General features: G+C 41.1%; 2 protein-coding genes across 6 annotated transcripts in view; one reads left to right on the plus strand and one right to left on the minus strand.

Moving 5' to 3' along the window:
* The window catches only part of KIAA1958, a 225,725-nt gene that overhangs the window by 163,001 nt on the left and 38,117 nt on the right, over positions 1-24,607 (plus strand). For 2 of the 3 annotated variants that reach the window (XM_082403965.1, XM_082403960.1), the window contains one exon: positions 88-1,030. The exons of the other annotated variant lie outside the window; for it this stretch is intronic. In XM_082403965.1, the coding sequence (XP_082260091.1) occupies positions 88-894 (807 nt within the window). In that variant the 3' untranslated portion in view covers positions 895-1,030. Of the gene's footprint in view, positions 1-87; positions 1,031-24,607 lie in introns of those variants that run through there. 3 annotated transcript variants of the gene reach the window in all.
* The window catches only part of INIP (INTS3 and NABP interacting protein), a 53,570-nt gene continuing 30,156 nt past the window's right edge, over positions 1,194-24,607 (minus strand). For 2 of the 3 annotated variants that reach the window (XM_082404255.1, XM_082404254.1), the window contains one exon: positions 20,714-23,522. In XM_082404255.1, coding sequence (XP_082260381.1) covers positions 23,427-23,522 — 96 coding nt within the window. In that variant the 3' untranslated portion in view covers positions 20,714-23,426. Of the gene's footprint in view, positions 11,895-16,912; positions 19,180-20,713; positions 23,523-24,488; positions 24,591-24,607 lie in introns of those variants that run through there. The other variant, XR_014247923.1, reaches the window with a different exon arrangement.

Consider the following 24,607-nt stretch of genomic DNA (forward strand, 5'->3'; position numbering starts at 1 on the left):
CCCCTAGTGAGGATCAGGAGAAGGAAGGAGGGGTCTGGCTACTTGGGTGTCCGCAAACGTGTAACCTCAGTGTTTGTCTCATTTGAGATCCCTGCAGTGAAGTTGAACGAGCTGCTTGAGAACTTTTATGTCACCGTTAAGAAGAGCGACGGCTCAGACTTCCTGGCCACGTCGCTCCATGCCATCCGCCGAGGCCTGGACCGCATCCTGAAGAACGCGGGCGTGGGCTTCTCCATCACCAGCAGCACCTTCAGCTCCTCCACCAAGAAGCTCAAGGAGAAGCTGTGGGTGCTGAGTAAGGCAGGGATGTCAGGTGCCCGTTCTCGCAACATCGTCTACTTCTCCCTCTCTGATGAGGAAGAGATGTGGCAGGCAGGGTGTCTGGGGGATGACAGCCCCATCACCCTTCTGTCCACCGTGGTCAAGTACAACAGCCAATACCTGAATATGCGGACGCTGCAGGAGCATGCTGATCTGATGTATGGTGACATTGAGCTGCTCAAAGACCCACAGAACCAGCCCTATTTTGCCCGGACAGACAGTGTCAAGCGGGAGAGTCGGAGTGGTTCCACTCGAGTGTGCCACGGGAAGATCTACCACGAGCATTCCAGGGGACACAAACAGTGCCCTTACTGCCTCCTCTACAAGTACATGTACATCCACCGACCACCCACCCAAATGGAGGCCAAGTCCCCTTTCTACCTTACCGCCAGGAAGGAGGCCGCAGACATGGGCAGCGTGTGGTACGAGGAACAGAGGATGGGACTGAGGTCTCTTCGGGGAATTGTCCCGAACTTAGCCAAGAAGGTCAAGCTGGAAAACTGTGAGAACTTCACCTTCGTCTCATTTACTCAGGTCTCCAGGAGGCTTGGCTCCCACAGCTGCTGCCAGTGAGTCTCCCCTGGGTCCCGGCCACCACCCGACACACCCTGGCAGGCGGGCGCTCCCCCGCAGCCAAGGCCAGGGCTCTGAGGCGGCAGGGATGACCGTGACTTCATGGTCAGGCTGGTCCCTGTCAGTGGGACTTTGAGTGATTTCTTTCTTTCTTTCAAAGATTTCTTTGACTTTGGGTTTGTTTTTTTAACTGAAAGTAGATGAATACTTAGGATGTTTTATCCAGATGTGTGTCACCTTTGTTAAATTATAGAGTCTAATGCACTGTATAAGTTACTACATACACAAGAGTGAGGAAGTTCATTTTATCTAGTGCCTTTTTAGCACAGATTTTCTCAAAAAAAATAAAAGGGAGGGGGGGAAGAAAACTGTTTAAGTAGTCACTAAAAAAAAATCCCAGTAGCCTAGTAGCTTTAGAATGTTATAAACACTTTGTGGAATTACACTCACAGTGAGGAACTAGGAAGAGAGAGGCAGACATGTTAACTATTTCCAGGAGAAAAATTGCACCTGGCACTCCTTACATTTTGTTGTTGGATAACTTGGTCCTGCAGAGCAAGCAGCCTTGCTTGATGGAAGGTCGTGGAGCTACGCTCAGTCATGCTGATAGGAAGGTGGGGACTGCTCTCAGCCCTGGGAGGAACTTGACCTCTGCATCAATGGAGACAGTTTTATGAGAAAAGATTAATGCACCAAACGGTGCTTGTGAGAACAAGGTTTCCAATGAACTAGACGGTTTGTACCATGAGGGAATTTCCAGTAGTGAGAGAAAGTGTCTTGGAAAAGCGGTCTGTGATCAAAACGTGAAAAACCTCCTGAAGCAGAAGTGCCTACGTTTTCTTTCTCAGCGTCATGTGAAAGCTATTTTCGTTTGAACATTTTTTAGAGGTTTTTTTTTTTCATCTGTTCTTTGTGTCATACAGTTGTTCTGTCAGCATATAGCACTGGACTGTAAAACAACTGAAAGTAGTTTTCAGGCGTAACCAGGAAAATCCAACAAAACAAGCTGCAAAGAAAACAAATCCCAAAATGTGTTTATTAAAGAGTTTTGAAATATTTTTGTCAAAGTATGACTCTTTCAGCCACAAGAGATCTCATCATTTTAGGTTGGCACCAATGCTTGGGACACGAGGATGTAGGCAACCTACCAGGTAAGCAAACCCAGCAACAAGGACATAGTTGAAAAATCAGACCATGATGATAGGTTATCAATGCAGTTTGAAATCATTTCACTCAGGTGAGACTGAACCTGACCACTTGTTATTCAAACATTAACAGAATGTTATAATAACTGCTCTGAATAAGTGAAAAAGGAGCCCAAAGAGGACTAATTAATAATAATAATAATTTCTAGGGAATCTTTATTTTGTATTTGAGGAAAGACTGCTACAACGTCATACCATTTTGTTCGTGTGTATGTTTTCCAATCCACAATTGAAAGTCTAGTATACATTCATTTTGTAGGAGTCCTAAAATCAGCCCTATTTCTTTTTCAAAACATTATTTTAGTATTTATTTTAATTAATTGTTTTAAAAAATCATTCACTGGTCATTGAAATATGTAATACTTCCTTTACCGGAAAAGACTCAACCAATGCTGCCTTAAGGTTTAACGTTGTTCCCTTTTTAGTTCCTGCACATTTATTTCGTTTACTAGTTGATCTTTCTTGAATATAGATTAACTTTGGTATGTCTCCATCTGTATATAAATAACAGGTAATATTTAATAAGCAGTGTTATGACTTGATATTGCACACTGTTCTGTTGTACTTTCCTATAGGGATTTTAAGGTTTTGATTAAAAGAGACACAAAACACGAGGTACAGTTTCCTTTAGTGGGTGAACACCCAAAGGAAATTTTGTTTGAGGAAAGCACATGGTTGTTTTTCTTGTCAGTACTGCACTTAAACAGAAATATAACCTATGTGAACTACTGGGCAGGGCCTGCAGCTTAAGTAATAAAACCTCCATTTTTATTTTAAATAGATTCAAGAAGAAATTGCCATTAGATATCACTGGGATCTTTTCAGATTTTAACATTTCCAAAAGTAGCAATAACTGATCCAGAGGCTGTAATCTTTCTGTTGATAGTGGCTTTTTATCAGCTGAATAACAATCTCTGCCTCAGGTTTGTCGCTTATCACCTATTTGATGGACTTTCAACCCTCAGAGTTCTGACGTGAATGATTATAATCAAAGTCAGGAGGTAGAATCTCCAGTGATACCTGATGGAAGGAAAGAATCGTATCTCAGCATCCTAAATGCCATTCATTACATGCCTCCTGTGCCACCCACTGTATAGGTACTTTGTCTATTATATATTTGTGTGTAGATGTGTATGTGTGTGTGCACACACACACTTTAAGTTTATATGTGATAACACCTAGTAAACCTGCTAATATGGTGAAGCACCTATCCATCTATATGGCAGTGTCCATGCTCAGAGGATCTGAAGGGGGGCAGAGTAGCTAGCTCTTGTTGGGCTTCAGAGCTAAGGCAGTTGTTCTGTCTTTTCGGCCAGCTGTAAACCATACCCTCTGGGGACTCCAGGGTTTTCTACTCTTGGCCTAAGCCAGGAGAAAGGAGATTCCCAAGAGAAGAAAGGGGGAGGTTAAGAGTGTTTTCTCCACTTACCTTTAGTGTTTTTTGTATTCAGAAGTGGGAATGAATACCAGGAATTTGCACATTCACCAAGGCTCAAGTTGCCGTGGCTCTGCGTCAGGAATGGTGGTGCTGTAGGTGTTACGGGACCCAGGGAGTCCTTTGGGTGAGCTCTTGCCCCCGGCACCTTCTGCACCTGCTCTAAAGGAAGCCCCGTTCGCTTGGTACCTCCTCCCCAGAATTTAGCCAGACTCCCCTTGGAAGTTTATTCCAGCAGAGATGATGGGGTCATCAGCTTGAAGGGTATGATTCAATGAAATGTAAAGCCTTTAGCACAGCACCAGGCACATAGTATTATTTATGCAATAAATCTTAGTTATTTTAGTTACAACCTTTGGTAAGAGTAATAACATTGTTCACCTAATCTGCACTGTACCACTTATTCCTTCCATTATGGAGATTCTCTCTCCTTTAAACAGTTAAACTTGAAGAGGAAAGCAAACCTGATAATGTGGTCACATTTATACCCATAAATTCTACCTCCAGCACCTCCAAGCCCTGATACCTCAGATGTAAGCAAAAACAATTAAAGCATAGAGAAGCCCTGAGAGGCATTATGAGAAAGTTTTCCCATGGTTTAGTGTGTTTGCAAAGGGGAGTATTATGGGAAAACCTAACCAAAGTTGTGAAGGAAATGGTCTCCTCGGTCATGTGGCATTTCCCAGCTTTCCTTGGATTATATGCTGTATTAATCTGCCCTGACTGATAAATGTTTATAGAAATGTGAAACTCTGTTACTTTGATTTTTATTTTAATTCAACCTCATTAAAAGCATCACGCTATACCCACCCTATCAGCATGTTCATAGACAGTTGTGGAGACGATGTAGACAAAATAATCCTCCTGTAGAAGCAGAAGCCTCTGGCTATAGAAGGAAGATTACCAGGCTGGCAGCGCCTTCTCTCCTCACTTGGTAATGCTGGTCTCACTTTCCTCAGCTGTGAAAGGAGATCATCGGAAAAGATCATCTCCAAAGTGAATAATATTACATTTCTGCAATTCCTCAAGGCCATGTAGTTAGGAAGTGGCAAAACTAGGAGGCAAAATTCCTAATTCCTCAAGATCATATACTGAATCTCCTAAATGAGTGCTTCTTGCTATATTGGAACGCTTGCTTTAGGAATAAGTTTTCTTGAAATTTTAAGTTTGACAGCTCCTTAAATTATTTTGCTATCTCTATAGGCAGCAGAATGTTATTTTTCTCAGGTTAGGCTAACACTAACCACATTGTGACCACTTAAATAAATATTTATGTTTAAATATTACTCTTATCAAACAAGCATCACTTTGTTGCTTTTATTGAAATCTGGATTGCTAACAGTGGGTTCTTGAGCTAGTAACCAGTTAACTTTAGGCAGCAAGAAATGCAAACGATGAAGACCTCAAAGAAGAGTTACCTCATTTTCTCTACAGGCGCTCCAATTTAGTCTAAGTTAAGACCCATACATATTGAGAAACTGTTAACAAACAGCCCTGAACTGAAGAATGCATTAAAAGTTTCAAATTCATGTATATCTTTAAATGCTTTTACTTTTGGGGTGAATTTTTAATGCTCTGTTTTAAGAGAAAAACATTCAGTTGTTTAGGCAAAGTTCTTAGGTAAAAATCTTTGTTGTGTTTTTCCATATAAATTATCACCTAAGCAAAAACAGGAGTGGAGGGAGAGATTGGTGATGACCTAAGGCTGAACTCCCTTTCTGAGAGAAGAGGAGGCTGTAGGGAATGAAAAACTAGCTTATCTCTGGAAATTCCTGTGTGTTCTGTATCCATGTATCCTGACATCATAGGGTTTCCCAAAACTCCTTTTAGGGAGGCTGCCCATCCTTCTGGCAAAGTTTGCCTATTTTGATGATGATTTTGAGTACTTCTAGTTCTTTATAGCCCAAGAAATCCAGAGAGGTTCCCTATGTTTTAATTGTTGATCAGAATCAGATTTTTATGCTCAATTAAAGTGCTTTATTGTTTATCTAATGCAGTTCATATGGAAGTTAATAATTTCAGGAAATACTTATTAAGACCAAAAAAAAAAATCACTGGATTATATGTAGATGCATATTGCTTCCATTACTATTAAAAGCAATTAGATAGGTCCCTCTCCCCCACTGAGAATGGGCTCCTAAATATTATGGTCAGTATAACTGATTTAATTAATTTACATTTAACTGTAGTTATTGTTACTGATTTGTTCAAATAAGTTTCTGGAAGATTCAGATTTGACTAACACTGTGGTAAGTGCTTTCTCACAGCTTCCTCGTATTCTCATTTAATTCTCACAACAGCTCTGCAAGGTAGGTCTAATTATTCCCATTTTACTTATTGAGAAACCAAGGCTCAGAGAAGTTAAGTAAATTTCCCAAAGTCTCACAGAGCTAATAAGTTGGAGAACTTAAGTTTGAACCCAGGTCTTCTGACTCCAAATACAGTGCTCAACGCATTAAACTAAACTGCCTTCTTCAGGCCCAAAGAGGTCCATTTATCACAGAGCTTTTAAAAAATTAAACAGCTTCTATTTGTTTGGGAAATATTTCATTTCTCAAACCATACTGTGTCATACCTTATATGTACTCTCTTACTAATTCAATATATTGGTATAATTCAGGAGTTCCTGGAAAGCCTGGTGGTTTTCTATGAATGAGTATAACATTTTCTGCCTACTGAGAACCTTCTGTGTTTAGCCAATAAATAACTCATATTATCTATTGTCTACCTTAAAGGGCAGATGGTCATGCCAGTTTATTCTAATAAAAGTCAAGTCGTTTACAAACTGCACCTGTTTTGAATGGGTGTCATTGCTTAAAATGTAAAGGACTTCCTAGCCTGCATCACAATTACATGCTCAGGGTTTTTGCTTTCACTTTTTAATTTTGATGTCAGAGGATTTTTATAATCTTTAGGCTAAAGCGACCTCATAGCAAAATATACTTATTTAGTCATTTGTTTTCTATTCTTTCCTTTATCAGGGCATGGGGATTTTTTTGTTTTGAGACTTAAAAAATAAGAGGTTATAGGTAACTCTGAGACAGCCTAATCAAAATCCCCCATTTTACCAATAAGAAAACCGAAGCCCAGAGATATTAAAGGGCCCATCCAAGGTCAGCAAGACAATAAGTAGTAGATTCAGGACTAGAAAATTAATCCAGAATCTTTCCTCCATACCATAGCTGGAAGATTTGGATTTTAAAAAATTAATTAATGGAGCTGTCTGGCAGAAGGCCCTGCCATTGAGTTCCTGCCTTCCAAGAAAAACACTCATATAGACCCAGAAGAAGGCCACCTCTCAATTCTAGAATCTAGAAGGAATCGATACAATTTACAAGGCATTTGGAAGTGGAGTGAGACAAAACCTTTCAGGTTGTAGCTCACTGTTTTCTTTCACTTTGCTTCATGAAACAGGTTCTGTGAAATAGAAAATCTGAAAGATATTTAATACTTGTTCTCATTAACCATGTCAGTCTCCTTACTCAGAGCTCTGGTGCCAGAAAAATAACTGGCTTATCCTTTCTCTTAACCAGATGCCACACTATAAAGTGAAAAGCTTCTCTATCCCACCCTCTCTCCCATCTCCCCATCCACCTCCTCTTCATTCAGTCCAGCTCCAAGTTCTAGGGCTAAAATGTGAGCAGCAAGCAGAGAGGATCTATTGGAGGCATAGTGCATTCTGAGAAAAACGCCCTTTAGGTGAGGACAAAAACAATAAATAAGTAGCAGAAAATGCAAATATTGTGTATGTGTATGGTGTTGGATCAGAGATCCAGAAAACCAGACAATAGAAAGGAAAAGGATGCCACTTCAATAGAAAAGTGTTAAACTAGAAACTGGACTTGGAAATATGCACATCTTCTTACCCTCAACCTGTGCATCCAAAAAAGGGATTTGACAAACACTCAAGTGGACAGATAGCATAATGAAAGGCAAATACTGGCTTTGAGGAGAAAGGACCACGTTTAAGGATGAGTATAGAGAAAACAAATGCGGCATTAAAAAAAAAAAAGACTGAACGAAGGAAAATGAACAGCTTCCAGGACAGTTGAAAGTAGTCTACTGCAAGAAACAAGAAAATTTTAGGATTCTCTTTGTCATGATTGAAGGAACAGAAGAATTGCTTCTATGCAGCAATAGTATGTTATCTTAAAATGGGAATGGATTAAGAGAAAAAGGCAATGGAATAATATGAAAAAGAAGATAAACTAGAAAGAAGGATTTCAAGGAAGCTAAAAACACAATAGCAGATTAAAATCCACATTGGAAGTAGAAAAGAACAATACAGATGCTTATAAAAAACTCAGTGTGGGACTTCCCTGGCGGTCCAGTGGTTGGGACTCCGCGCTTCCACTTCATGGGGTGCGGGTTCGATCCCTGGTCAGGGAAGTAATCCCGCATGGTGCGGGGTGCGGCCAAAAAAAAATCAGTGTGAAGGACAAACGAGATTTTCTTCCTATCGTTCTTTCAAAAGAAACAGGAGATGAAAATAGGGGAAAGATAATGGATTTGGAACACAGAACATTAGCTAACATTACTGACATTTGCTTTCCTGATGGAAGGAGTATATTGAGAAAAATATCAATAGACTATAAAAATGAAATCTTTCCTGAACAAAACAAAAATCTGTGTATTTAGATTGAAAGGTCTCACTGCATTCCAGGCCAAAAAAAAAAAAAAAAAAAGTGAAAGAGACTTGTACCTAATCACCTCCTGGCAAAATTTTAAACTACCAAGGATAATGAATGAAAAATCCTGTAGGCATTCAGTCAAACAGTAATAAGTTGCCTATCAGAAAACAAAAGAACATTCTGGCTCCAGACTTCTACTCTATAGCACCAAGTGTCAGGAAACGATAGGGAATTCTGAGGGGAAAAGTTGTGACTTTGGTCACAACTTTGATTTGATACACATTTTATGTGTAAAGATATGGAAAATATTTTTAGTTATGACAAGCATTGAAATAAACCATCTATGTACTATTCTTATAAAGATAAATTATACTGCAACCTACAAAGCTTGGTTAAATTTTTTTGTTGTTGAATATCATAATTTCAAGGGACTGTGGGATATCAGATCATTACCCACTGGTAGAAAGATGTACGCTTTTAAATAGATAATATGGCCAGAAGCCACAATATCCCAAAATGCCCAAAGTCCTCACTTAAAATGGGCTGAACTAATACAAGAAAATGTACCTAAAAACAATTGCCACCTGACAGCATTGTTTCTTTATTTTTATTACTGAAGTGATGCATGATCATTATAGTAAAAATAGAAAATTCAGATACTTTTTTCTACAAATAAAATTTAAATTCCTGTTTTCCCCACTACCATTTAAAACACTATCCTGAAAGAGTCCCTTGCTTCCAAGTGAGAAAAGGCAAGGGGTCCCCACGTTCATCCTGGTGTCTGATAGCCTAGACCAGAGCTTGTGGAGCCCATCCCTATGTGCTTCGCCACTCTTCCCAAACTCGGAACTAACAACAGGTGCAAAATTAGAAAATTACAGAAGATAAAATCTGTGTTTTAACAAGAGGTCAGGAGAAATGAAACTTGTTTTAGAATACAAATGCCAGAAAAGTTCAGTTTCAACAGCAGGAAGCTGGCTGGGGGCAGTGAGGTGCTTTCCTTAGCTATACTTGAAGTTTTATGGAACTGTGTTTAAATTCAGATAGTAAGGGAATAAAAGCAGTAAAAACAAACAAACAAAAACAAAAAAACCCCACTAAATTACTTCCTTCCAGGGTCTACAGTTATCAGTGTTAGAACTAAAGCTGGGTTGCTTTCTTTTGGTTTTCATTTGCTTGCACTGGACAGACTTGAAAACACACGGGAACACTGAGTGTCATTGGCCTTGCTCAGTTCCTTCCTGGTCATATAAAGGTTTTGTCTGTGCCCCAAGTGGTCATGACAATTTAAACTGGAAATTAAAATTTCAACAACACCAGCATGTTTGCTTTAAATTTAGAAATGGAAAAGTGAATGGGGTTGCTTTGCGTTTGCTTCGTTTTTCCTTCTGAAGCATAGCAGACCTCTTGCAGATAGAAGGAGCCTCTTCTGGATAAGCTCCAATTATAACCTTTCCCAGGGTCTCCTCTTGCTTGGCTGTGACTAACAAAAGTCCGTTCACTTTAACTACTTAGACAAGAAACACGTTGCTTTTATTGAAATTTTTAGTATTTTCTATGTAGCCGTATGTTTCAAAAGATAGCAATAAAACTGTGTCCTGATGTTTTCACTGTTCTGGATTTTTTTTTTTAATGTAGAGGAGGCATCCATAATTTCTTAACACTGGAAACATCATTCTGAAGGACAGAGGAAATGGCCAGTAACTTGAATTATTTTATTGTACCATTTTCAACTTTTTCTTCCTCCAGTGATGCCTGCACATGTACACACATGTATGTGCACGTGGGAACACCCGAGTGGGAAAGCACGTATGCCATCAATTTTCTGTCATAGAGCGTCAGGGTTTCTTGTTCATTTAGTCCAGCCCTCTAGTTGATAGTCCAGTAGAGTCTTAATTTGCAAGGTTCTGGGGTTTTTTTGTTTTGTTTTTTTTTAAGTTGTTGGTGTGTTGTTTGGTTTGGTTTATGTACATGCAGCTTGCCTGTTTAACCCAGATTTTTGAAAATAAAGAAAATGTTAATGTATATTTTATGTCTGTTTTATTAAAATAACTGAGTAACTTTAACTTAATCAGCAGTATGTATGGTTTCTGAATTTTTTTATTTTGGCATCACATTCCTGGAAGTATGTTGTCCTTTGTATTTTGCAAAACGAAGGGACATTCTGAGCAGTTCTGTGCCTGTATTCTCTGCCTCTGAGCTAATGCTTCTGGTGAAATCAGTTCTGACTGACTCTCCTCTGGTTCTCTGATGTAGATTTCTTCACTTGGCAGGCTGAGGGCCCATTTGGAACGCTCTCATGATGATTGTATATTGACCATTGTATACATGCCTCTAATGTTTTTCTGCTCTTTAAATTAGTATTTATGGCTTTTGGAGAGTGCATTTAATCCTAAAACCTTTTAAAGTTGAAATTTACTGTTCTATATATACAACAGCTAAAATCATTCCTAGGAAACAAGTTTCTGAAAAATACTTAAGAATGAGTGTAATGGTGGTAATGGTGAAAAGATGAGAGGTTTCATTCACAAGTATTGACCCTAAAGCAAATTTAATCTCTTCTCATTGTTTTGCTTAGAGCAATGATTTTTAAAATCTTAGACTCCTGAACCAGTTAAAAGATTTGATGAGAGCTGTAGGTCATTTTCTCAAGAAGATGCGTATTTGCATGCAACATTACATATGTAAACCCAAGTTTAAAAACTCCTGCACTAGATTTTTTTAAAATGAGTTGTCTTTTTGAGATCTATGCTAAAATATTTAAGAATATGCTTCAAAATAATCCAGAGGGGTAGAGAAGGTGGAGGTGTAGATGTATATAAATTGTTAAAGCAGATCAATGGGTACATGAGAATTCATTATACTCTTCTCTGTTTTTTTGTAGATGTTTGAAATTTTCTATAAGGCAGACTTTAAAATAAACACACAAAAAGCTCTTGTACTAGAGACTCCACAACCCTCCTTACCAATCTTATAGAATCACAGAATCTTCAAGCTGAAAGGAAGGACCTGAGGAGAGGTGAGAGTAACGATGCTGACAAATACAAGTAAGAGTCTCTAGATAATACCCAAGGAACATTTTCAGGCAAGAATGGTGAGTTGTAACAGTAATGGCAAGAACCAGTGAAATTTGAATTGTTAACATGGCCTTGTTTGCATCTACTAGATAGCAACACATTTTGTCTCTCCCTTTAATACAGAGAGTAGATCTGTGGAAATATTGTTGATCCCAGCAGCCTTAGTTGTAACATACAGATTGAGATGTGATCCATCATGCTCAGAGTACCCAAGATGGGCACACTGAGCCAGGGCCCCAGAAGGCCTGGGGTAGCACATGGCCTTCTAGGCCTGAGGACAAATACTCCTCATGGCGTTGCTCTGGAAACTATGTGCTACTAATGAGAGAACCTGCAGGCAAGGACCAGCAAGGATGTATTACGTAGGGTAGACAGAGCTAGAGGCGTCAATGGCCTGGTGCCTGCCCACTCTCCCTTAGGTGTCAAGGCATTCTTTCCCAGTGCCTGAGGGCATCTCTCAGGAACAATACCTTTTGGCTTGTTTCAGTCTGTTCCATCTCCTTTTTCTTGCCCTCTCCCAGATTAGGACCTGGAGCCCCAGAAGGTGTGCAGCCCATCTTCCTTCCCCAGGACATTTCCTTTTCTGTTTCTTCTTTCGGTTTCCCTGTTTGATTTCTTCCTCTGCTTAGGATCATTTTCACTACCATTTTTCCTGGTAAGACACCAGGGACAGACATGAAAGACATTAAGCAAGATATATTTCAGCAATAAACAAGCTTCTTGTATTACTCATGGGATCCCAAAGAAATAAGGATGAGAAATCAAAATTCCTGCCGGAGTATTTACAATGTACTCAGCTGTTGAAATGTTCAAAATGCAGTCATGGAAGTAATTTAGCACATTTCTAATACACTTAAGTATGGTGATAATGTGTAACAGTTTGGTCAAATTTAAAGAACCCAGTGAATCTTTAAAGACATTATTAAAGAATCTAACGCCCACCGATAACAAAGAACATTTTTGACAGTTAACAGTTACGCCCACCGATAACAAAGAACATTTTTGACAGTTAACAGTTAATACTATATTTGTGGTTTGTTGTCTGTCCCTAGGATAATGGCCCAGAATTGAAAGGATGCAATTGGACCTCCCCATAGGCAGGGAACAGCATTATCTAGATGTTTCCTTTTGTCCCGTAGTCTCAGGACATGTGCAGACCATGTACAGTTCACTATCATGCGTTTCTCCTCAATGTAACAATGCAGCCAGGGCGCTGTTTCCCAAGTGTCAGTCATTCGTGTCCCTCCTTAACAATTTTGTGATAGCTGAGTCCACTTGTTCTATTATTTATTTGCTATTTTCTTGAAATTGATCCTTTTCTTTTACTTGAATTTATTTTAAAGCCAGAAATAAATCCTTGTTTTTAAAGCAGGTTTCCTGGAGTCAAACCCCTCAGGGTCAAATTCCAGCTCTGCCTCTTACTAGTTCTGTGACCTTGGGCAAGTTATTTGACCTCTCTGTGCCTCAATGTCTTCATCTTTAAAAAGGGGGTAACAATAATATCTAGCTTGTAGGATTGTGGTGAGGATTAAGTAAGAATATTAATACGTATACAGCACTTAGAACAACGGCCGGTACCTAGTAACTGTCAAAAAATAATAACTGTTAGCTGTGGTTATTTATATTGCTACATAAATGCTGGATTACTTGCAGTACATAGAGACAACAATACGTAACTACTAAAGTTAGAAGCGTTTGCCCGCATGTACCCCAGGAATCCTCTCTAGCGTCACCAGGGGTGCAGCCAACCCCTGTGGGAAACAGCTTGGCCAGCCTCTTCTGTCTGAAGTTACCTTCTCCTTGGCTTCCATGAGGACTTAAGGTGTCACTGTCTCCTGATGTTTTCGCTGTGTCTCTAGATTCTCAGACGCCTCATCCCTTGACTCTGTCATTTTTACTGATTCAATTTTATACACTTCGTCAGGGCGATTTCATCCCCTCCCATGGCCTGAGCATAAGCAGACCTACATTATCGAAACCTTTTTCAACCGGGGCTCTTGGTCTGAACCGCAGAATGCAGAATGCAACTCGAGTGCCTGTTTTCTCAGTTCTCCTAAGGAGAACTAGTGCCATTCTAGATCAGGGGAGAGACGTTCATTCCTTCCAGACAGTGGAGGCCTTAGCAGCAGTGCTTACTTCTCTAGTGGAACCGCAGCTGAGAAAGGCTCCTCAACCCAGGTCCCACCCGTATTTCTTCCTAAGGTAATGGCACCTGGATCCACCGTGTTGCCCAGGCCAGAAACCTGACATTTTCTATGACCTCCATCCTCCCTCTCCCCCCATTCCTCTCTCATCCTCCATTGTGTTTCCATCATGGGATAATTCTACCCGCCTTAATAACCCTTGAATCTCTCCCCTTCCCATTCTGCTCGCTGCCACCAGCTTGGTCAGCCCATACCACTTGCCTCAGGATCACTTAAAAGCAATCTGAGTGGTCTTCTTGCCTCTACTAGTCTATCCTCCACTGCTTCCTGGGAAAATCTCACTAAATGCACATCTTATTCTATCATTACCCCATCCATGGCTCTCCAAAGCCCTTCTGATAAAGCTCCATACCCTCCACATGGAGGCTGGCTCATGCTGTTTCCCCACTCCCGCGTCTCTGCACTGGGCCTGCTCCTGCCCTCCCCTCTGCCCAGGATGCCCTCTCCTTCCACCCGCTCCTCTGCCATCACCCCTTTCTTTTGTGAAAGTCTTACTCAGCCTTCAGTTCTTGCCCGGCACGCTGGACATGTGAGCTCCCCCTCTAAGAAGCAGCCAGTCCTCTTGGATTCTGCAGCCTCGGGAGTTAGCAACGTTGAACAGGACCAGGAGCCGGTCACTGTCACCCTGCAGGGCAACTCCCATCCCCAAGGAGCCAGGTGTGTTCAAAGGGAGCAGCTGAGCATTTGCCCCACAAAGGGGCTAACCCGGGACACCAGGACAGAGGGCTGGCTGTGCTTTAGCTTGTGGCTGCTCAGAGCCTGTCTTTTCACTGTTGGATGTTTTCCTAAGAGAACTTGAATTAATAGCTCAGTAATGAATAATGAGGGGCTGGCACACACTCCTGTTTTCTTAACAGAATTACGGCTGCCAGCTTCACTGTGTTTGCTACAATATTACAAGGCTCTGGAATCTCCTGGGAGACTCCCAATAGTCATAACATCTGTGGCGTGGAGAAGATTTCCAAAAGAATGCGCTGGAGAAGTACCCAAAAAGGTACAGCTAAATTCCTTTTGACCAAAGAGTTTTAACCTGGCACCCATGGCTGGGTTTCAGGGAGTCTAGGAACCCCTAAGATTATAGGCATTGGTTTTTTTGTGTGTATGTCTATGTGTACATTCACTTGGGGAGAGGGTCCATGCTGAGGACCAAGATGCCAGTTTTCCCTTTGGATGGTCAGACTTATTTCATTTGTTCATTAAAATGTTTGAACACTTGTTACAATGTGCCAGGCACTATTCTAAGTACTGAGGGTATATATCAGTGAAACCCCCCCCCACACACACAAAAGTATTTGCACTTACATCCCTTATATTCTAGTGGGAGAAGGCAGACAATAAACAAAATAAGAAAGTCAGTTACATTCTATGTTAGAAGGTGCCAAGTGTCCAGAGAAAAATTAAGCAAGGTTGCTGATAAAGGGAGATGAAATTTTGAATACAGTGGTCCAAGAAGGCATCATTTAAAAGATGACATTTAAGTAAAGACTTGAGACTGTTGAGGGAGCAAAGCTACATGGGTAAAGGGGGGAAGACAGTGCCAGGCAGAGGGAAAAGCTGGGGGGAGGTCCCTAGCTCTTCAAAGCTGCTTTCGCCTGACATTGAGGCAGACAGCAGGGGCTAAGAAAACATCATCACCTTCCAGTAGAGTGGAAGGGCTGGGCATCTCAGGTCAAACTATTTTCTGTTTGATGGACCAGGCTGGTTTGTCTGACCAAAGCTGCAAAGAATAAGAATATCACTCTGGACCAGGGACTGACATTCACTATCATGTAGACCTGTTAACTCTAGCACGAGATGGAAGCACATATACTTTTGGCTCAAATTCCAATTGTCATTTTGGTCACTGGCCGTTTTCAGTAGATCAACAGCCTCTCAGTAGAAAAGCTTAATAACTCTAAGAGGGAAAGAGAAAAGAGTACATTAAGATTCAAGGGGGGAAAAACGTTGCCTGTTTTCAGCTAAATTCTCTTTGTTCCAACAGAGACTCATTTGACAATATTTTGTATAGTTGTAATCCATTGTAAAGATTTTGGCTTTTATTCTTAGTGAGATGGAAACTCATTAGCGAAAAGACATGATCTTAACTTATATTAAATTATTATGGTAAAATGTACATAAAATTTACCATTTTAACCATTTTTAAATGTTACAGTTCAGTGGCGTTAAGTACATTCACATTGTTGTGCAACCATCACGACTGTTCATTTCCAGAACTTTTTCATCATCCCATAGTGTAACTCAGTACCCATTAAATAATAACTCATTTCCCCCTTCTCCCGGCCCCTGAGTAAAACCGCCATTTTACTTTCTGTTTCTATGAATTTGACTACTCTAGGCATCTCATATAAGTGGAATATTTGTCCTTCTGTGTCTGGCTTATTTCACTTAGCATAATGGCTTCAGGGTTCATCTGTGTTGTAGCATGTATCAGAATTTCATTCCTTTTTAAGGCTGAATAATATTCTGTTGTATGTATATACCATAGTTTTTATCTATTCGCCCGATGATGGATATTTAAGTTGTTTCCACCTTTTGGCTTTTGTGAATGATTCTGCTGTGAACATGGGTGCAGACATATCTGTTTGAGTCCCTGCTTTCAGTTCTCCTGGGTTTATGCCCAGAAGCAGAATTACTGGATCAAAGGATAACTCTATGTTCAATTTTTTGAGGAACCAACATACCGTTTTCCACAGCAGTTGCACCATTTTACATTCCCACCAACAGTGCATGAGGGTTCCAGTTTCTCCACATTCTCACCAACATTTGTTTTCTGGTTTTTTTGGTTTGTTTGGGTTTTTTTGACAGCAGCCATCATTGTGGTTTTTTATTTGCATTTCCTTAATGATTAGTGATGCTGAGCATCTTTTCAGATGCCTTACTTACATTTTTAAAACATCACTCTGGCTGTTGTGTTGAAATTCTCAACTGTGGGGTGAGATGAAGGACAGGGGACAAATGTGGAAGGAGGAAAGCCAGTTAGAAGTCTGTTGCAGAAGTCTAGGTATATGATGATGGTGGCTTGGAACAAGATGTTAGAAGTGGAAGTGGTAAGAATTCCTGGGATTCTGAATATACTTTGAGGCTAGAGCTGCTAAGATTGAAAGAGGAGTGTGAGAAAGGAGTCCAGAATAACTCCTATAATTTATGGCTGTGCAAATAGCCATTTACTGAGTCAGGGAATGCCAGGGGAAGAGTATGCTGGGAAGGTGAGGCGTTAAGAGTCCAAGTCTGGACATGTTAAGTTTGGTTGCCTATTAGACTTCCAAGTGGAGATGTCAGTTTGACAGTGGATATGGGAGTTTGGAGATCAAGGGTATTTCAGTTATCTTTTGCTGCATAATAAATAAACTACCCCAAAATTTAGGAGTTTAAAACAGCAACAATTTATTATTTATCATCCTGTGGGTTGACTGACTGGCTCAGCTGTGCAGTTCTGCTCTATGTGGCATCAGCTGGGATCACTCACTTGGCTGCATTCAGTAGTGGGCTACGTGGGAAGATCCAAAGTATCTTCATTCACATATCTGGCACCTCAGGGAGTCAGACTTCTTACGTGGCAACTGGTTTCTCCAGAAAGGATGAGATCCGAAGTTGTCAGGCTTCATAAAGGATAGGTCCAAAATGACATAGCACCTCTTCTGCCATATCCTATTGGTCAAAACATGTCACAGGGCCAGCACACGCGAGCGGAGGGAACACAGACTCCGCCTTTTGATGAGAAGAGTGGCATGTGCCTAGAGGGATTGGATGGCAGCCATCTTTGGAGACTAACCAACACAAAGAGAGCTCAGGGTTGGGGACTTAAGTTTGAAAGCAATCAATCAGAAGATTGTACTTAAGCCACAGTACTGGATGAAGATTACCCAGGGAATGACTGTAGATAGAAAGGAGATGGAAAGGCTGATCTCTAGGGTATTCCAACATTTTGCATTTGGAAGGTGGAGAAGCCAGTAAATGAGACTGAGAAGAAACAACCAATAAGGTAGGAGGAAAACCAGGAGAGTGCAGGGCTGCTGAAGACAGGTGCAGAGAGCGTTTCAAGAAAGAGGAAGTGAGGGGGGGACTTCCCTGGCAGTCCAGTGGTTAGGACTCTGCGCTTCCACTGCAGGGGTCACAGGTCAGATCCCACATGCTGCTCGGAGTGGCCAAAAAAAAAAAAAAGAAAGAAAAAAGAAAGAGGGAGTGATTTCGTTGTGGAAAATGCTGCTGAGAGTTCAAGCAAGACAAGGGATGAAGATTGACAACTGGATTTGGCCACGTGGAGACGACCGGTGGTTTTACAAGAATAATTTCAGTGAATCTGTGGAGACATAAGCTTGATTAGGGTGAGTTCCAGAGACAATATGCAGACAGAAATTAAAGGCAGTTGGCATAGACAGCTCTTTTCAGGAGTTAGGGAAGCAGAGAAATGGGGCAGTAAATAATAGGATGTAGATCAATGGAAGACAAATGAAGAAACCAGCTTTCAAAAGGAATGTGAACCATTCATCCATTACAGCAAGTAAGGCAGAGTATCATATGGTCACAAATGCAGGTAGGGTGGTTAGATGTGCTAGTGGGAGGTGCTGTAGAAGCAAATGCTGTCTAGCGGTGAAGGGACGGTTAGTCCAGCCTTGGACAAAATGTAAGATCATAAGACTATCTTTAAGTAGGTGCACATTTATAGGCAAAAAGCATGATTCTGTGGAGAAAGCTAGGAATGCAAAGAAATAACTGACAATGTGGAACCTGAGAGCATGTGGCTGCAGGAGGGGATGCAGAACTTGGGGCGGAAGAGGAATATCTGACTCCAGCTTCAGAGAATGGCCTGCGTCTGGTGACTCAAGAACGGGGAAGGCAGTCTTTAGAGCCCAGGATGTCAAGGACCTGGGAGACTAGGGTATTAGTTCACACGACAGTGGCTGCCGATACCTCCAGGACAGCAGCAGGGGTAACGCAGGGGAGAGGACGACTGTGAAGTAGGAGTCGAGTCCTTAAAGAAGGGGAGGGAGCACCCAGGCAGAGTACTGGGCAACGGCGATGCTGGCGTTTTTAAGGGGGGGAGGGGGCATGCATTTTTAAGAAGTGAATTTTGAAAGGAAATGAATACTCTGGAGTGGCAATGGTGAGTGAGCCAGACACTAGCTGAACCTGCAGCCGGGATGTAACCCCTGATCTGCCTCCTCCTGAGAGGCACCGGAGACCTGTAGACCTCGAGAGGAAGCCAGGGACTAGAAAGAGTTCGAACGTATGTATAGATTTATTTTGGTGATTGAACCAAAGGAATTCCAGATATCACAGCAGGGCATCATCAGGAAAGGACGTCATGGGAGGGTTGGGGGCCACAGGTGCAGGGCAGGAGGCTGAACCGCAAGGGAGGGAAGAGCGGGCAGCTCACTCTGGTGGCAACTAAGAGCAAAAGGCAGGCAGTGGGGGTGGCACCCAAGGCGAGATGGGAGTTTTGAGTTCTGCTCTCCCACCTCCTAGCTGTGTGGCTAAGAGATCACTTAGCAAGTTAGTACATCTTGTGTTTAGATGGCAAGTGACAGAAAACCTACTTTAATCTGGCTTAAACAATAATGAGAGTTTACTACCCCCATACATACCCTTCCATAGAGGAAGGGCGGCACTTTAGGAATTGACTCAGCTGTGCAATGATGTCCTCAAGGATCCAGTTTCTTTATATTTCTCTGTTGCACCTTTTATCGTGGTGGCTTCATCCTAAGGCTGTTCCACCTCATGGTCACAAGACGGCTGCCAACAACACTCAGGAAAAGAATATATATAATTTCCTTTTACACATCTAGAAAGACTCCCTTTTGGTAGCGGTCTCAGAAAGGTGAAAACATATCTTTTCCATACGTGCAGCAAACCTCTCCTGCAGTCTCATTTGGGTTGAATTTGGGTAACGTGTCCACTCTTGAACCAGTTCCCGTGGCCTGTGATATACCACGTGCTGACTGGCTGTGGCAAAAGGGAGTTGTCCTGATCGGTTTGGAGCACTTAAGGCCCACCCCTGTTGCTGAGACAGTCGGCAAACTGGCTGTATTAGGGAAGGGTCATGCTCAGTAAAAATCTGAGTATTGTTAGGAAGGGGAAAGGAAGAATTTGTGCTGAGTAGACTACTAAGAATGTCCACTCACTGAGCTGTCGTGAAGGTTAAATGAATATTTGCAAGGACGCCTTGCTTTTTCTTTCTTAAAAGGTTCTTGGAGGTAGAGCTCTAGAAGAAAGCTGTGGGAGCGAAAGGCAGATAAGGGGGGAGGTGAGGAAACAGAAATTTGGGTTAAGAATCCAAGGACTAAGCGGAAGAGACAGCAGAGGTAGATGGGGCTGGAGCTGAGGCATGGATGTAAACGGAACACGCCTGTCTGAATTCTCAGTAGAAACTGAGAGTGAAAATTCTTCTGGTGCCTTGCAAGTCCCCCTTTCCCAAGAGCTGATGAGGGCCTAATTGGTTCATCTCTATATCTGCCTGTGCTCAAAAATGTTCAGTCACTCCCAGCTCTATACTGGGCTAGAGACATTTGCCTCACCCTGGAATTCCAGACTCTCTAGAATATGAGTCCAGCCTACGTTTGGCCTCATTCTAATTATTGCCATATACAAATTTACCCACAATGTCCATACAAGTCCAACCAAACTGGACTTTTGGTTGCTTCACAACGGCCCCTACACCGGCTCTCCTACCTGCCTTTGTGCAGGTTTTTCTTTTGCTCTGAATGTTGCTCTCCTATCTTTCCTGGCTGGAATCTCTCATCTTGAAAGCCAAGTTCAAATGATTGATTGTTCTCTGATGGAGCCGTCACTGGTCCTTCCACGCTCATGTACTCATTCCTTCCTCACTACTGGTGTGCTATTAGCATTAGCTACTAGTGTCACCTACTCTAGACTGTCAGGTTCTTGAGGACAGCGAAGTTCTCCTCCTCCATCCATGTTCATTCTTTATTTGCTCATTAAAAAAAGCTGTGGGTGTCAACTGTGTGCTAGTCACGGTGCAGACAGAGGTGGGGAAGAAGCACTCAGTAAATACTGGTTGAACTGAATGCTACTGAAAGGGGCTAGTGCCAGCTGGTAGGATTCCAATGGGGGGACCAACTGCTCTAACAAACTGATGTCCTCTCTGTCGATCTTCTATTCTGAGTGTAACCATATTTGCCAAAACCCTTGCCTCAATGGGCCGTAAGTGCATATAAAAGCTGAGTTTTTATTGCCAAAGTAAAGCAAAGAACTGAGACAAATAATGAGACAGCTTATAGATTGTTCAGGGAAAAAAAAAAAATCTGCCTTTGAAATTATTAAGTCATTTCAGTTTTTATTCCAGAGTCATACAAAGCACTATCATCTGTATTATTCAGCAGTGGCTTTCAAAACATTTTTGCCGTTTCACAGTAAAAAAAAAAAAAAAAAAAAAAAAAAACCTTTATATTATGATCCAGGTCATATTTATTCATTAATTCCTTCAATAAGTAAGTATTAACTACCTACAATATGCCAAATACTATTCTCAGCAGAATACAGTAGTAAACAAAAAGGAAGGAGGGAACAAAAGCCCTTGCCTTCAAAGACCTTACATGCTAGTGGAGCATACAATAAACAAAATAAGTAAAACACACAAACACACAGAAAAGGAAGACTCATGAACAAAACCTCCTATTACTACATGCCATGTACTCTGATATTTTCTATTTTATAAACAAAAAAAAAAAAGCGGGTCACACCCCATTCAGCTATTAAGTTGGCCTCTCAATTCGGTAACGTGTTGAGACCTGCACTTTGAAAAATACTGGTCTAGACACTTTATGGAGTAGGCAGAGTGTGTTCTGTGCCGTCTTACAGATGAGACAGAGTGACACGTAAAGCTCAAGGTTCAGTGGCTTAGCCACACACGCGTACGGCCCGAGGGGAGCAACGCTGGCACTTGTCCTCAGGGCTTCTGACGGAGCCCACTGCGGCCCTCTCCATTACCCTCTGCAGCCCTCACAACTGTCGTCGTCCCTACTTCTCTTTGACTATGAAATCTTGACCTCTACCTGGAGCAGCTCTTCCCTCCCCTGCCAGGTAAAATCACATCGACACTCCTAGGCCTGTGTAGACTGCGCGTGCTCCGGGATGCGGCCCCTGTGCCACTCACTGGACGCTGGCTTCCTCACTGCTGTACCAGAGTAGGATCCTCTCCACCGTGACCTCTTTAAGAGCAAGTCTTACTCTCCTTTTCCCCCCAAAGCACAGCTTTACAGAGTAGGTATTAAAAAATACACATGGAACTGAACTGAATTTGTAAGTGACTCAAAGGAGAGGGGTGAAGGAAGTGCTTACTCTATTTGAAAGGCTGAGACCAGAAAAGATACCACTGGAAAAAAGATCTCTTTAACCGAGGTTATAAAAGTCACACATTTGGCAGAGGCTTCAACAATAAAAAACTATACAATCCAAAAAATTTATCTCCTTAGCATCAGTAGATTTAGAATGATGCCAGTAGCTCCTGGTTCACACAGAACAGAAACTTAGTCAAATCAATTCAAGAAAATGAGGGCCACCATAAGAAGGGCCAAGGCTAGCTGTGTGGACCTGAGGCAGGGCGGAGGCAAAGGCCCCAGGTGATCCTCAGCAGCAGAAGAAAGGGCACCTTTGCTGTAATGGTGACCGTTACGATGGGGACAGCTGCCAACTCACCCAAATGAAGAAAACCAGTCCCAGTTCTCAACAGAAAGAATCTAAATGGCACAGCCGTATCTAGGATTGTCCACTCCTTTTCATATAGTTTAGGTAAGATGGGGCTGTGTGGTTGGTACAAATATCTAAGGGAAGGAGAGAGAAGAAACTCTTCGAAAAGGGAGATGAACTTTTTCTAATTATTGACCCAAACTGGAATCTCAAGTTTAAATTTCAGGCTACCACCAGAGAGGGAGGATGGGGACTCAAGGCCAAGATGAGGTCAGTTACAAAAAATACTATATCTGTGACATAGTAGAAAACTTAATTTCAGTCCTATTAAAAGTAAAAAAAATGTCGATGTTAGCTAAATGACCTCTAAGTTTCAGGGACCTACAACTGAATTCTCTAACCCATGGTTTTCAGACTTTATTTTGAATTAGAGACACTAATTCCGTGGGACTAGGGTCAGCTGTAAGGACTGCATATTTAAATAAGCACCCTGGATTCTGTTAAAGATGTATCATGTTGAGAAACTTGCTTAACCTAATTCTTTCCTTTTTACAGTAACTAAAAAGGGGCTCAACTTTAATTAATGTTTCTAATTAGAGCAAAAATGGGCAGTAAAACTGTACAGGCACACCATTTATGCAGTAACACTAAATAAGAGCATATACAAAATTTAAAACTACATTTCTTATTAATTGTTTTTAATAGCATTTAGTCACATAATTTGTAGTGGCATAGGTTTATAAAAGATGTTTAAGACTGGTTGGTAACTTAGTCTTATCTTGGGTTTTCCTTTAAAATTGAGAATTGGGGAACGAGTCACAAGTTAAAGGATATTTCAGGATACGTTGATTATAAACTCAAAAGGTACACTGATATCAATTCTATAAACAGCAAATGTGAATGTAACTTATTAAAGCCTATTGGTTCACATTTTTAAAAAGCACCCTCATTTGTTTAAAGTTAAGTACTTTAAATGGTTATTGAAAGTCTACTGTAGACATAATATACTCAGTCCAACTAGCTGGTGGTGGGGTGGGTTTATATGACCACATCCAATTAATTCAGAGTCTGACTCAGAATTAAAAATCAAACTGCATGACACAAAAGTTACAGTCATGGGTAGCATAATCAGTTCCTCAGATAATACAGCTTCCAGAGCTTTCATCATCCTGGTCACCCTTCTTTTTTGTTTTCACTTACACATATCTTTCTTTTAAAGAAACAAAATATGTAAAAGTTCACCAAAATTCGGCAAGTCACAGTTTGTATAGCACTAACTGATAGTAGCTTTGGCATTTGATATTACAAAGTCACTTTTGTTACAAATATTTTCTTCATTCTGGGTCAAGGCGAGGTAAAACAGGAAGAATAAGATTCCCAAATGCAGAATCCTGAGTTATGAAGTATCCAGATGAATGTGCATGTGCATGCTGGGGAAGAGTTAAAAAAAAAAGAAAAAGAGAAAAAAGGCAATTCAGCTATTAAGAGTCACAATTCTTCAACCAAGGCATTAAAATTACTTATCCTTTCTGAGTGCTTGAGACCAAATTTGTTTTAAAAATCAGTTCTTATGCTGTTAATTTTGTTTAAATACACAGGAGATGGACAATAATAAAGAATTCATATTAACAATTTGCACCAGGTACTAATATATCATCCCCACTCTCTCCCCTGTGATTCTCTTCAGTCAATAATTGAGTCGAAGACATGAATTACTTTGTTCCTTGGAGTGGGGAGGAAATCTAGCAACAAAGGTCCCAAAGTATTCTGCTCTTGGTCAGTAAAGCAGGAGAGTGAGAAAGAAGGGCAGTAGTTGGAAGGAGAAGGGGGAAAGACAGCTGATTACTGGTGATTAAGATACCAACATTTTGTAGAGGATGTTGGCATATAAATAACAGAAAACCACCAGTGACGTCCCTTGTCACTAAACAAAGGACTGTTCATAGGTTGTCTAAAGTGAGATGATCTTTAATATCCCTTCCAATTCTGAGATTCTAAGGTTTAAAAGCCTAGGTAACGATGTCTAGTGCAAGGTTTCTAGGAATCTTAGTTAAATTATCCAAGATCAATGAAATACTAAAATTGTTGATCATAGTAAGAACAATTTTTTTAACTGATAGATTATCACATTCCTATAGTCTTTAAACATTTCCTGCACAACAGACATGCTGACCATTAAAAAAAGAATCCAAACAACAATAATAAACCGGTAAGACTATCAAAGGACATAATGTCACGACAAATTTGAAAAAATAGATATGTACTATTAAACTAGCCAGTTCATCTTTCAAGATCATTCTGTCCATCCAAATACCCTAAACTCTTCTGTGTGCAGCGGTCCCTTGCCAGGTGTGGCACAGAATCAATCATGACCACGTCAACACCATGAAAGATACTTTCATTACTGCCGTATCTGGTCCTTCAAATCCTCTGGGCATGACTGAACGTCAGCAAACAACTGCAATTACGTGTGGAACGTTTCTATTGATATTGCTCCACTGAAATACAAAATAAG

The sequence above is a fragment of the Balaenoptera borealis genome, assembly GCF_965194805.1.
Source record: "Balaenoptera borealis genome assembly, chromosome: 8".
Classification (NCBI taxonomy): Eukaryota; Metazoa; Chordata; class Mammalia; order Artiodactyla; family Balaenopteridae; genus Balaenoptera; species Balaenoptera borealis.